General features: G+C 51.0%; 1 protein-coding gene across 1 annotated transcript in view; it reads right to left on the bottom strand.

The window, feature by feature from the left end:
• The window catches only part of ASTN2 (astrotactin 2), a 301231-nt gene that overhangs the window by 190486 nt on the left and 97679 nt on the right, over window positions 1-13066 (bottom strand). Inside the window, exons 7-9 of the mRNA XM_026860237.1 lie at window positions 10048-10132; window positions 9803-9877; window positions 9218-9355 (exon numbers count right to left, since the gene is read on the bottom strand). Coding sequence (XP_026716038.1) covers window positions 9218-9355; window positions 9803-9877; window positions 10048-10132 — 298 coding nt within the window. The remainder of the gene's footprint in view (window positions 1-9217; window positions 9356-9802; window positions 9878-10047; window positions 10133-13066) is intronic.

Genomic DNA, 13066 nt, shown 5'->3' with positions numbered 1-13066 from the left:
AGCCTGAGTTTTGCCTGACGTATAAGGTGTCACAACATCAGCTGGCACCAAATGGCCTGGCTATGTGATGCCTGTGACAAACCCCCACGTGGAACACCCAGACCTCCTGTTTGTAGGAGACAGGTAGACGTTCTCCCCAAAACCCATCCAGCCGCAGTGCCAACAGACCCGAACGTGCCCCAGATGCAACAGGGGGCCATTCACCTCCCACCTGCCTCCCCTCCAAAGCCTGCTCAATACCAGCCGCTTTCATTTCCTTTGGTGGAGAAGAAACAGGCACTAGATAAATTACACACAGACCATCAACATCATCATCCCCATCCCTCCCTCCAGCACGGCCTCCCCTGCCTCCGCTCCAGCCACGGCCAGTGCTGCTCAGCCCCGCTGGAGCCTGGCCCCGAGCACGGCGTGGCAGCGGGTCCCTAACTTCACCCATCTGCGTTATGATAAAAGGCACTTGGTTGCAGCCAATAGCACCTCATTATATCAAAAACACTGCAGGAAATGTCTAGAGCTGAATTGATTATGGCACAGTAATTCTTCAGGCAGTAAAAGCAGGGCAATTCCCAAGATGGGATTATTTTTTTGCAGGGCTTCACCTAATTTTCTTGATTTTTTCTTTTTTTCCCCTGCTCACTCCCTGGCTCTCCTTCCAAACCTCTCCAGCTTTACACCGTTCCTTGATTTAGTCCCTCAAAATAATATTCTGCTTAACACTCCAGCATAGTGACCGGAAAAGTACCACCACCCATCAAAACATGTAGCGGCAGGAATAAGTCAAGAAAGCTTTTGTTTTTTGCCCTGTAGTTAGCAGCCCAATTTGGGGATGACCAGAAAAAGACCTGACAGGTACTTATAAACACCTAAATCAGAAAAGGAGAAGCTGAGTAAGCAACAAATAAACAGACAAAAAGGGGCAACAATACAAAACCTGGGCAGAGCGAAGGCAACGGGCAGATGACTTGCAGCTGATGCACAGTCCCCGGGCCAGCTGCGGTCCTGCCGGCCAGCTGCGGCAAAGCACAGAGAGGTTTTCTGAGCGATGAGTAATGCCAGACACAGTACACCGTCCCTGCTCTGTACAACGCTGATGCTGTCTCTAAACCACATGCTGAGCTTTTAGGTGCTTCTAACCTCATTTTGAGCTGCTTTTGCTCCTTTGCCTGGATGTCGGGGAACCAGGGAGAGCCTGCAGAGCATCTCTGCCGCATCTGGAAACAGCATGGAAGGAGATGGACCAGCATGGCACGACTGAAGTTACTCTGACTCGCCTGCAAAGTGCAGTGCCCGTGGCTCCCTCAGCTGCCTCAAGGCCAGTAGTAGGAATGGAGGGCTTTTGGCCCTAATAAATCACCCTGAAAGCCAGGGTGACACCCCAGAGCAGAGCAAACCCCTCGGGGGCAGCAGCTGTGGCAGTGGGGCACTGTACTGAGTCCACTGGAGCCAACGGAAACATCACCCCAGCCCTGGCTGCTCAGGAGCAGGAGACAAAACTAATTAACTTCATTTGTCTTCAGAAAGCATGGCCATCCCGGTTCGCTGGCTGTGGCTGTCCCCATGCCCAGCCCCAGCTGCCCGCTGCCGGGTTCAGCAGCCACGCTGCCTGCATGGTCGCTGCCTGCAGCAGGGAACCGCCTGTCCCAGGGTGAAAGCTGAATGGGAGTTTTCCCCCTCAGTTTTGTCTGGTTTGCACAGAGCTGCTGCCTTCCCTCATCTCTCCATGACGAGGACGATGTTCCTCTGCAGAACACATGCATCCCCCCTTCCTTTCAGGAATTAAAAAAAAAACATAAAAATAAACCTAGGGGTCTATCTTCTCCAATAGTCCTTTCAAGCCTGCAAGGGACCGTGCCAGTGCCTTCACTTAAAGCAGAAGGACAAAGTTCCCCTGTTCATGTCCACCTCCGTTCCCATCATCTCTACCAAGATGATTTCTCCTCCCCACACCAGCTGTGGAGCCCATCACAGGTCCCTGGCGCACTCCCAGGAATGTTTCGGCTCGGCTGAATTTTATGAGTTTTGTCCTCTGGAGTGATCCAACAGTAGTTACAGAAGCATGGTCCTGCATCAGGCAAGTTTAAGGCAACTGAAATCTCATCAGAACTTGTTGGGGGATGGTGCCAGGTCTTTCCACTACGCTGCATTAAGAAATAGCTGAAGAAAAGGTATTAACCTTTTCCCAATGTCACTGCCCCACCCTGGACCGCACCATGCAGTGACACAGCTAAGCTGAAGGACAGTTGCGCATCCAGATCGGACCAGAGCCATCGTCCCAGCCCACCCTGGAGCATCTTGGAGTCTTAAACACAAAACTGCTGAACACAGCCCTGGGAGAGAGGGCAGGGACTCAGAGCATCCTTCCCCAGGTGCTCAGGAAATCCCATCCTTCCTGCTCCTGCCTCTGTCCTCATTCCTCTGCTGTCCCTCTCCTGTCCCCAGTGACACACCAGCACAGGTCCCAGCCCCAGACTGGCAGCTGCACACTCATGACTGGCACTGGGTAAAGGTGACGTGGGTCAGCTTGCTCTGAAATGGGAGAGGGCAGAGCTGACCCCAAATACTCTGCATTTGCTGGGGCTCAAGTACCTGCACTACAAACTGTCCCTGCAGCGCTGTGTCCATCCCCAGCAAACTGACCCCTTCCAAAAGCACCACAGCTCCCTCCCCAGCACAGGAGGAAGAAGAGGAGGAGGAAGAGAGCAGAGGTTCCCTGTCCCAAGCCTGTCACTGATCCCTACTGTCCCAGCACCATGCTGCCACACAGCCACCTCTGTCTGGAGCAGGGGATGGACCACCCGGTCTGTCTCCCACGTGCAAACCTTCACAGGCAGATGTACAAAAAGGTAAAGATAATAAAACTCAAATAAGGGGAAAAAGTAATTCAGGACAAATAGTACAGACAGGCTGTATAAACAGAGAGGCCGTGGGGCTGCACTTTGAACAGGCAGCTATAAAGCACACTCCACCCGATGTTTAACAGAAAGCAAAGGCAGGGACATAAAAACAAACAACATCATCAAACAGGGATGAGAGAACTCCTTTCATTGAAAAACCCAAGGTATGATTTCACTGCCTTGCATCATCCTTTCTGCTAAGCGTGCACATCAGCACAGTGTTTTAGAGCCTCTGCCTCCCCCTCCGAACCCTCTGTACTCGCGGTCTGTCTCAGCACCAGCAGACTCCTGCTCCACCACGGATCCCGCTCCAGGCGGTTGGACGGACGGACACACAGCTCCAGCAGCAGGTCTGGCGTAAGGGGCAGCCACAGAGTCCAGTGCCAAACCCTGCTCTGTGATGGGAGATCCCAGATACATTAAAGGGAATCAGTCTGGGTGTGAGACAGCATTTGCATATTTGGCGGGTGTTGGGGGTTTTTTTAATTGTCTCAATAAATATATAAACAAAATCTGTTCACTCGTTGGGTTGTTTTTCCCTCCTGGGCTCTGCGGCACCACGGACGAGAGGAACTGCAATCACTCAGCTGCCAAACTTGTAGCTGCTTCTGGTGTTCCCTACGATGGATTTGCCTATGAGCCAGGTCCAAATTTACATCCACTATCCCTAAGAGGTCTGAACATTTTCTGTGCAGTTTTACAGCCCAGCATCAAGACCTCAGAAATGCATCAGGTTTGAACAAAGGACCAGAGCACAGAGAGAGTGAAATTCAGCATTACCATAGCAGGGATTATTTAAAAGCCCCAGAGAGGGAGGGCTGAAATGTCCCTTGGATTCTGGGCATGAAAGACCACTCACAGCTGGTAACGGACCAAGAAGAGATGGGCTGATGTCAGTGAGGTCCCTGCACCCTCCCAGAGGTGCTAGGTGATCCGCATTTCAATTCTGACCTACCCTAGATACTCCCTGGGCAATTTCAGCTCAATTTCCCAGTTTTTTTTTTCCCCGCCTTTCCTCTGTGCCCCTTCTTCCCCACTGTACCACTCCCATAATTCGCCCCTCATTTTGCTGTTCACATCCTTTGGTGGCTGCCACAAGGTTATGTTTCCATTTAGTCACCCCATAGCCAAGTGAGCCATACCTGACTCTTCTAACCTGCTCTCATAAATCAAAGCAGGAGGCAGGGAGCAGGAAAAATCTCAGTAAGCAGCCAGGATGATGCTAAGCTGACAGATGCAGGGCAGGGGCTGGTGGCTGCCTCTATGTAAAGCATCTGTCCTTTCCCTCCAGAGGATGAGGCCAAAGGTTGTCTTTATCCTGGTGTTAAGCACTGCAAGCTGCTTCTCCACCACTTTTTGCGAGATGATGGCGTGTTGGGGTGATAAGAAGCCCAGGCCAGAGCGGCGGGGACGTTATCTGTGGGGATGACAGTGTCTCTGTGATGTGCACAGTAATGAATCGCCCTCTTTGCAGAAATGAGTAAGTTGTGCCTGGTGATGCAATGATCAATTTGCTCCATCATGTGAAGCCATTCATTCATCACGGGCACTGACTGCCAGCTACTTGCAGCCTCTTTATTGGCACCAACAGAGCAAGAGGCTCTGCAGGAAGCTCCCCCAGTCCCTGCTGAGGAACAGCCTGAAAAAGGGGCTTCCCTTCTCCCCTGACCTCCCGGCTGAGGGTCCCTCCAGCATCAAGCATCCCGAAATCAGTCTGCTCTGTTCCAGGAGAGTAGGAGAAAGAAAAGGGGGATAAAAAGACCAAGTTCCCATGGCATTTCCTACACCGAATGGCAAGAAGAGTTGGCAGGGTGCCCTCTGCCTGCTCCTGCCTGTACTCCGCCAGCATGCTGCCCACGGGGACCCGTCCAGCCCACCTCCTGAGCCTCAGTGAGGCTCCCCTGCAGCAGCACCCATCTTCTTGCACTCCTGCAGATAAGGCATGAGGCTAAGGCACAGGGCAGATGAGTTCTGCTGCAATGGTGCGGCCACAGCAAAACTGTTTTCCTTCTCCTGGCCCAGATCTGCTTTGCCTTTGTCATCCACTTCGCTCTTGATCCTCCTCTGCTCCAAGGGACCCTCACACAGCAGTGCTCAGCACTGACTTCCAAAACCATGAGTGCCAAAATCACTGCAACCCCCCCCAAAACATCACTCCAAAACACCTGTAAGACTGAGGCAGCAGTGTTGTCACAAGGGCATGGCAAGGCTGAGCCAGAGAAAGCCACAGGCAGGGAGCAAAAGCCCAGCTCCTGTCCTCGACACAAGACAGGACGCATGTGGGTGCAGAGCTGGGAAGCAGAGCTCTCTGCCACTGAGAGAAGTGCAAATAAAATAACAAACAAATAATAAATAAAAAAAAAAAGTCCAGTTGATTGTACTTTGGCAAAGAATTCAGAGAGCAAAGGGGCTCACTTGGGAGCAAAACGAAGATGAATCGACAGCGAGTTCAAGAGAATTCATTCTGCCGCTGAACACTTGTCTCTCCACCAGGACATCTCAGAGGCTTGTCAAGTGAAGGCAAGCCTTTTATTTGTTTCTGTGGTTGCCATAACGATAGAGCTATATGTCATGTCAGGCGGCAGCTGAGGCTCGCGCCTCTGATTTATAGCCACTCACCAGAAATTATCAACTTTTCTGCAGACCGGGTGGCACAGTGAACCAGGACCACCAGGCGTTTGCCAGTGCCATGCTCTGCCCCCCATATTATCTCTCCTCTTGGTCCCCTTCAGCTGGCTGTGCCCCAGGGATGTTTTTATTATCCCCTGCAGGACACTCGGTGCTGACAGTGGTGGGACCTGAGAACTGTGAGTGTGGGTCCTCCCGTGAGCTGCTGATGGGGCAGAGCAGCATATGCTGCCAGAACTGCAGCAATTCCTGGTCCCACAGGACAGGTGGTACCTCCTAAAGGGCCAAAAAGAGACAGCAAAGTGTCTAGGGAATACCAGCGGAAGAATTGAACACCTAATAGTAATTTGTTTTAAAAAAAAATGGACTCCTGCGTTTATCATCAGGTTATGGGTGAAATGCAGATAAGAAAGAGGGATGGGAGTAATGGGGAGAGAGAAGCAAAGATGGGTCTTGAAAAAAAGCAAGACATGGTGGGACTAGGAGGTATTTTTTGTCCTGGCAGGGGATATGCAGCTGAGGCAGTCTGCCCACCCTGGGACCTGGCCTCCAGCCCAATCCAGAGGCTTCCCAGTGCGGGGAGAGCCCCGCAGCACTGCTGCCCAACCTCGTATGAACAAAGACGTCACTGTTTAGTGTGGCTGCCACGATTCCAGACGTGTGACCAATGTGATCATTGTGCGGAGGATCCGACTCGGGTCGAGGAGGGGATGCTCAATATGGTTACTGATAAATTATACATATAAGTTTCATTAACTCTAAGCACCCTCGTGCTTAATTTATGACACATAGCCCTAAAACCTCCACCACCGAGTTCTGCATGCAAAGTCCTGTCCCTGCTCAAGCCCCAGCATACACAGGAGCATTCCCAGTGAGATGTTTGCACACAGACCTTTGGCTCCTATCTGTAGGAAGTTTCTCTAATGATTCAGCTGCAGCAGCAGGAGGAGGCTTGGGCCCTTCGTTCCCATCCACCAAAGCACTGCGTACAGCTCGTTGTACCGCTCAGCAGCGAGACACACAGAGAACAGCATCCCTCTGGAGAAGCAGCAGGGAGTCAGCATTTCTCTGGAGAGCTGCTGAAAGGCAGAGCCCCACCTGTTCCTTCCACCGACTCAAGCATCTTCATGTTTGAACCTTTAACAATCTGAGTTGCAAAGACTTCATCACTCGTTTTCTCCAAACCATGCCTTCTGCAATTTCCCTCCATTAAACTCTTCAAGACGGATGACCTTGGATACAAAAGGTGTCAGACTAATGAAAGGTCTGGAGGAATGCAGCATGCTTGTTATTAAAGACAGAAGAAATACAGGACTGAGCTACCATCACAGCGTTACAGGACAGCAAACACAGCACTCCAGGTGCTGAGACATGGCTGTGTTGCAGCTGGTGTCATACAGCCCAGGATCTGCCCCTTGGCACGAGGATGTGACGGTATTAGAGCTCTAGTGCTGCAGGACCACCCGCAGGAGCTGCCAGCATGGGGGGACAGCAGTGCTGCTGCGGTCCCACAGCCCTGGGGTACAGGTCCCCTCCATGCCAAGGGATGGCTGTGTTTGAACACCTACACAACAGACAGCACACATTCACCTCCAGTGGTAGGTCTGACATTACAGGTCATCACCTGGACGTCTGAACCACCAAAAACTGTGGCATTACTGCTCTCTTGAGAAGCTCCCAGCACTTGTCTCAGTCCAGAGGGACAAAGCAAAGGGGCTGCAAGATAAGCAGCTCTAAAAGTAGCTTTGTCATTGTGTGAAAGCATCCATGAACAGGCCAATGCGATGCTCGTGAGCACCAAACACAGCAACACCCCTGCTCACCAACTGCAGTGGATCTGAACAGCCCAGCATTAGCTGCTCCACACCATCATGCTCTGCTCAGGTGGTATCACCTTGGTTTCCACCCACCTCAGGGTGCTCAGGAGCCCAAAGCTTGCAGCCTGATCCCTATCTGAGAAGTGTTTAAGTTCTAATGCAGAAATAATAGATAGCTTTTCAGTTTTCACTGTATCTCTGAAACCTTCCATAATTCAACATCAAATATTTATTATTAGGTTTATTAAAGTTTTAATAATTTAGCATCTTCTGTATGTAAGATACAAGCGCCGTGAACTCGTCTCCCTTATTCTACCTGGGTGACTCCAATATTTATACCTGGAATTCTCAGTTCAGGTTCCATTTATGAGGGGAGCAGGCAACAGCCTCCATGTCTGAAACTCCCTTCCTCCTGCCTGGCATTCATCCATCCTGACCGAGACCCTTCCACAAGCATCAGTGCCCTGAGACAATTACTGCACCGGAGCAGAAAGCAAGCTTCCTAGTCTCTACTTCCACTAAGGTATTTTTAATGAAGATGTAGGGAGGCAAGAAAGAAGTAACATTCCCCTCGCATTTTGGCTTGGAAAATGTTAACATAAAATAAGGCGACCCTTCAACTTCTGAAATGGAAAGCAGTAGTCTTCTGTTGACAAGAAAATGTTCCTAAGAAAGCCAAATTGGGATAGATATGTATCATCACTCTTTTTGCAGGAAAGGGAACAAGCACTAATTAGCAACAACACCACACTTGGAAGTGAGGACCTCTTGGATGCCAGTCCTGGTTCTGCCATAACTTCTGTAGGCACTTGCTCCAACCATAGCCCTGCCAGGATGATGGGACAGAAGAAAGGAAATGCACCATTCCATCCCTCTGAGAAGAGACAAGACAGAAGGGGCTGGGGGACATAAGGATCCTACTAGTGCCCAGGAAGATGATTCACAACACAAAGAACTTGCAGGTCAGGCAACTGTGTCTTGAGTCTTTCAGAAGGAAGTGAGGAGGGAGGGAGGGAGGGAGGGAGTCTCCCTGACACCCAACAGTACATGCTCGATCTTAATTTCACAGGGGAGAAGCAAATACACACTAAACACTTCAGGAATTAAACCCTTGTAAACCAGAGGAGAACAATCACCACCGCCACTCTCCTCCAAGGCAAAGGCTGCTGGTCCTCTTCCAGCTGGGGCACGGAGAACAACCATTTTTCCTGGCTCCTTTTCCAAGGGACCACCCTTTGCCCACCCTCAGCCCCATCTCCCAGCAAAGAGCCTCTCCTTTCACTAGGGCAACTGTCCTCCTGCAATGCTGTCTGAGGTCCCACTTCTGAACAAGACTGTCACAAGTCCAATGACATCTGGTTAAAATACCAGCTAGCCAAAAGAGGGGAGCCAAATATCCAGGCATTTACTAAACTTGAGGAAGGAAAAAACCCCCACCTTCTAATTATTTAATAATTGGATGAGCAACATGGCTCATCCAATGGCTCTGACCTTGGCCCTTGATGAGCACCACAGCAGACTATCAAAGGCTGGGTGGTTGTGATATATGTGTGAGTTTCTGAAAGATGACAGCACCTCCATACCAGCAAACTCATCAATTTAAGCTATGCAATCTCACATTAGATTTAAGCTCCTTTATAATTGCCTTGCCACAGGTTCATACCAATATACCTGACTGGACTGGCATGCTTCAGAGCTATATACACAGGCCTAGCCTAGACCCATCAGGACCAAAAGACCATGGAGAACTATCACATCAGATTTCGTATTGGAAGAAGACTAATCAAACTTATCATAGAAATTACTGCATCTTCAATAACAATTTAAAGAGCAGTGTAGTCACTCAAGCATGAGGAAAACAAGAAATCTGCTTCCTACCTGACATCTGCTGGATCTTCTGTCACCAGAACATCTGTCTTGCAGCTGGCGAGGGGATTGATGGAAAGCTCCACGGGGGGTACCACGAAGCTCTTACTGACAGGCAGCCACAGGCCTTGACCCAAACTATAGGTGGACCTGGAATAAGGACAAATATGTCATAGAGCAAGAATGTCCACAGCAAATGGTTGCATCTGACCACTTGGAAACCAGAGCAGTGCTGGCACCATGGGATAAGTCAATTATTTGGTCTTGTCCTGAAAGCCAAATGAGAGAGGAAGAGCTAGAGATGAGACAGGGAGAACATGGGGATAGTCAAGCTCTTCTTTTTAGTTCAGGGGGACTTTCTGTGTGCACTGTCCTCACTTCTGCTGAACCGTGTCCAGCCGAGGGGATGAGGAGGAAAGACTTCCCTGTCTGCAGAATATGAACACATCTCTCCAGTCTGTCAAAGGCAAATGACACTCGTGCCCCCAGCCAGCATGACAAGATGGAGCTGGGAGTGACCAAGAAGTAGCATCCACCAGAATATTTTCACAGGCTCTCCCCTCCCACATGTCCAAACTGAACAATCCTTTGACTCACCTGAGTATCTTCTCTGGCGCCTGCTCCCCTGTGACCAGGTCGTATCCCCGCTCGAGCGTCGTGTAGGGCCACGGCCTGGGAGGCAGAGAGGGGAAGAGCAGCTATGGCACATCACTGGGCAGGGAAAGCAGCACAGCCTGGTCCCAACTCCTTGGTACTGGTGATGGCCAGTGGGGACGAGAACTGGGCTCCTCACCAAGGTGGGGGCCAGGACAGAACAAATGCACCATTGTATCACCACTTACCCTTCGCTGTGTCCCCAGTCGCTGCGCACACACAAGTGGCGATGGACAGGGTCTGGGGCATAGCCTTCATGGCAGCTGCACTCTCCTAAAAGAGAAAAGGAGAAGATGAGACCTCTCTGCACCATCAGCAACCTCCTCCCCTGCTGCCCATCTCTGCTTGTTCACAGTCATTCCTGGTCCCTGCTGTGGATCTGGAGCATTCTGGACTCTTCTGCAACCTTCAGCAGATGCAGAGGAGGAGATGAGAAGATGTGGAAAGCTGCAAGAAACCTGTAGCTTTTCCAGTGGGGGTTACATGATGTAGCACTCACAGCAGGCGGGGATGGGATTTCATGATACAAAAGGTCTGTCCTTAACCCCTCTTCCTGTGCAGCCCTGCAGCTCTCCAGGCTCAGCAAACCCCTGCCCGATAGCCTCCAAGAACACCGCATGTTCCCCACAGAGATGTGCCCGCACGGGTCCGGCCTCCACCCTGGTCCTGCTGAGCCCTGCCCACACCCCTGGCAGAGGGGCTGCTCTGGGCCAGCAGTTCACTGCTCAGCAGAAATCATGACCTCGCTTGAGGAGAACCAGCATCCACTCCCATGTACTTCCCAAGTGCGGGGACACCCCCAACCCCCCCCGGCCACATCCCCTTCCCACCTCTGCCCCTGCTACCTAGCACCAGGATGGGATGGCAGAGTCTCCTGCAGCCCAAACTCCCGCAGGAGGATGAAGAAACCCCCCAACCTCCATCCTCCGCAGGCAGCACCCACGCCGTGCCCCCAGCCCGCAGCTACGGGGCTCTCGGCCCCGCTCCCCTTCACTTACGGGGTGCTGGCTCACCCTGTTACACCCTTTTGACAGCAGGAGAAGGCATTTCCCGCACCAGAAACCTGACTGGGCTTGGCCCAAATTGATTCCATGTTTGGTAGAAATACATAACCCGGAGCAAGAAACAGCAAAATCAAAAGATTAATTGGATTTGCACGTGGAGTTTCTGTTGCAAGCTGCTGCCAGTGGTTTTCTTTCCCCCTCCCCTCCTCTCCCCATTGTGCCTGAAGGTGCAGCAGGCTGAGCTGTAAACACTGGCAGAGGTGGGGACCTGGGGGAGGGTACCCCCATCATGGTGGTAATGCAGACTGGCAGGTACCTGCGTGCTCATTGGGATCCTAAGCCAGCTCTTAAAATGCCTTGCAGGGATTACAGTAAAGAGCTTTATTGTCAGGAGGGAGCGAGACGGGGGTTCAGCTGCTGAGATTTTTGAGGAAGAGGAGCCTGGAAAGGGAAAGGCACAAAAAGAGGGGGAAGAAAGAGACGGCTAATGATGTGCTAAAATGCAACAGCACCTTCATGAAATATTCACTGCCTTAAACACGTCTAATATTAAAGATTAAATGTCCTGGGATTTGTCCTAGCGACTTCGAAGCACTGATTTATGATCTGTCAAAAGCTGCTAACCTCATGATTCATAACGGGAGCAGCAGGAACATTGCTTCTCCAAAAGGAAAGAGTTGGGAGAGAAACGGCAGCACTAGCCCCTGCTCGGTCTCAGCCGTGCCTGGGGGCTGGGGCGGTCTCGGTGCAAGAAAACGCGGGTCCTAATGGCTCCATCAGTGATTTTAAAAAAAGAAAAGTTATTTTTATCTTGGGTGCTTAGTACGCAAGTTTCCCCAGCCGTGCCGCGGATCATTAATTCCTGGCGCTTATTACATAACAAATATATGCTCTGCAAATGAGAGACATCTCAAAGTGCTTGCGAAGCAGAGCTGGGAGTCTTGGGGCACCGGCTCGCACTTAGCTCCTGCCACAGAAAGTAGAGCAAATAGGGAAAAACCACCTACAGAGGCTGGCATCAAATGGCCCGAATGCTTCTCTCCTTATCGATGGCTGGAGGTGCCGGGGCAGTGAACCCCCTTCCCGCAGCACAGGAGGGTTTATTTTGTCCGCCGGCTTGTTTACTGCTCCGTCAGTTTGGTGTCAGAAGGAGAAACTCTATCAACCTGCAGAAATATTGATTTTATTGACTCCAATCCTGGAGTTTCAACAGCTACAGCCAGTGCTCGAGGCTTTATTGGGAGGTTTATTGGGAAGTTTATTTCAGTAAGTGAGAGGGCAAACGGTGGCACCAGCTGAGGAGGAAGGAAATCCAGGGGGGCAGAGAGGCGGGACACCAGGGAAAGCCACCCAGGGCACGGGTACCTGCCCCTCACCAGGACCACTGGGACCAGGTTTTCCAGGGACATCTGCACTTCTTTGGCAGTTTTAGAAATTGGATAGAGAGGCTCCCAGTGTGGGATCAGCTGAGTGCTACAGTCTGCTGGAGGCAGAACCATGAATGGGCAGTTAGTGGGTTTCAAACAAACCACAGCAGAATCTACTTTGCTCTTACAGGTTTTCGTGAGCTTTTGCTCTCTCCCCATCAGCATCCACCCTCCCTCTTTGGCCTCCTGGGCTAGTCCTATTTTCAGTCTGTCCTCATCCTCCCTGGGTGTGATGCTGAGCCAGGGAGGATGCTGAGCCAGCCAAGCTAATCCCCACAGACCAAGAAACACCTGATAAAGACTCCAGAGTGGCAGGAACAGGGGTTCCTGTACCTCTATCTCCATTTCAGGGTAAGTGCATTTTGTAAGGAGCAGATTTCAACATGTTGCTAAATTAAACCACCAAAAGACAAAACAACAGTGCCTTTGTTCAGAGCTACTAAATCCCGCGTGCCTCCGAGAGAGGCACAGTTATCTGCTCAGCATCACTTAGGCTAAGTTAGGATTCAACCTGAGCTTACAGCCAAAGTCAACCAAAATAACCAAGTTTGACAAATAACTGCACCTGAAGCCGGATGCAATTTCCACAGGTCCTGCACATGCCTCTGTGCGGCGTTCAGCTGCTCGGGAGGACAAATGAATCAAGATCTACAAACCACTGTGACAAGCATCCTATTTCCGTAGCCACCAACCCGCAACCTGCCCATGGTAAAAACACAGGTGTGTACGGTCCTTCCTCTTCCTTTGGATTCATAACCCACATATTGGGTCGGATA

This window comes from Athene cunicularia, assembly GCF_003259725.1.
Source record: "Athene cunicularia isolate RWA chromosome 17 unlocalized genomic scaffold, athCun1 chr17_part1, whole genome shotgun sequence".
NCBI classification, from domain to species: domain Eukaryota; kingdom Metazoa; phylum Chordata; class Aves; order Strigiformes; family Strigidae; genus Athene; species Athene cunicularia.
The sequence above is the reverse complement of the archived record's forward strand: the minus strand, read 5'-3'. Positions and strand labels throughout refer to the sequence as shown.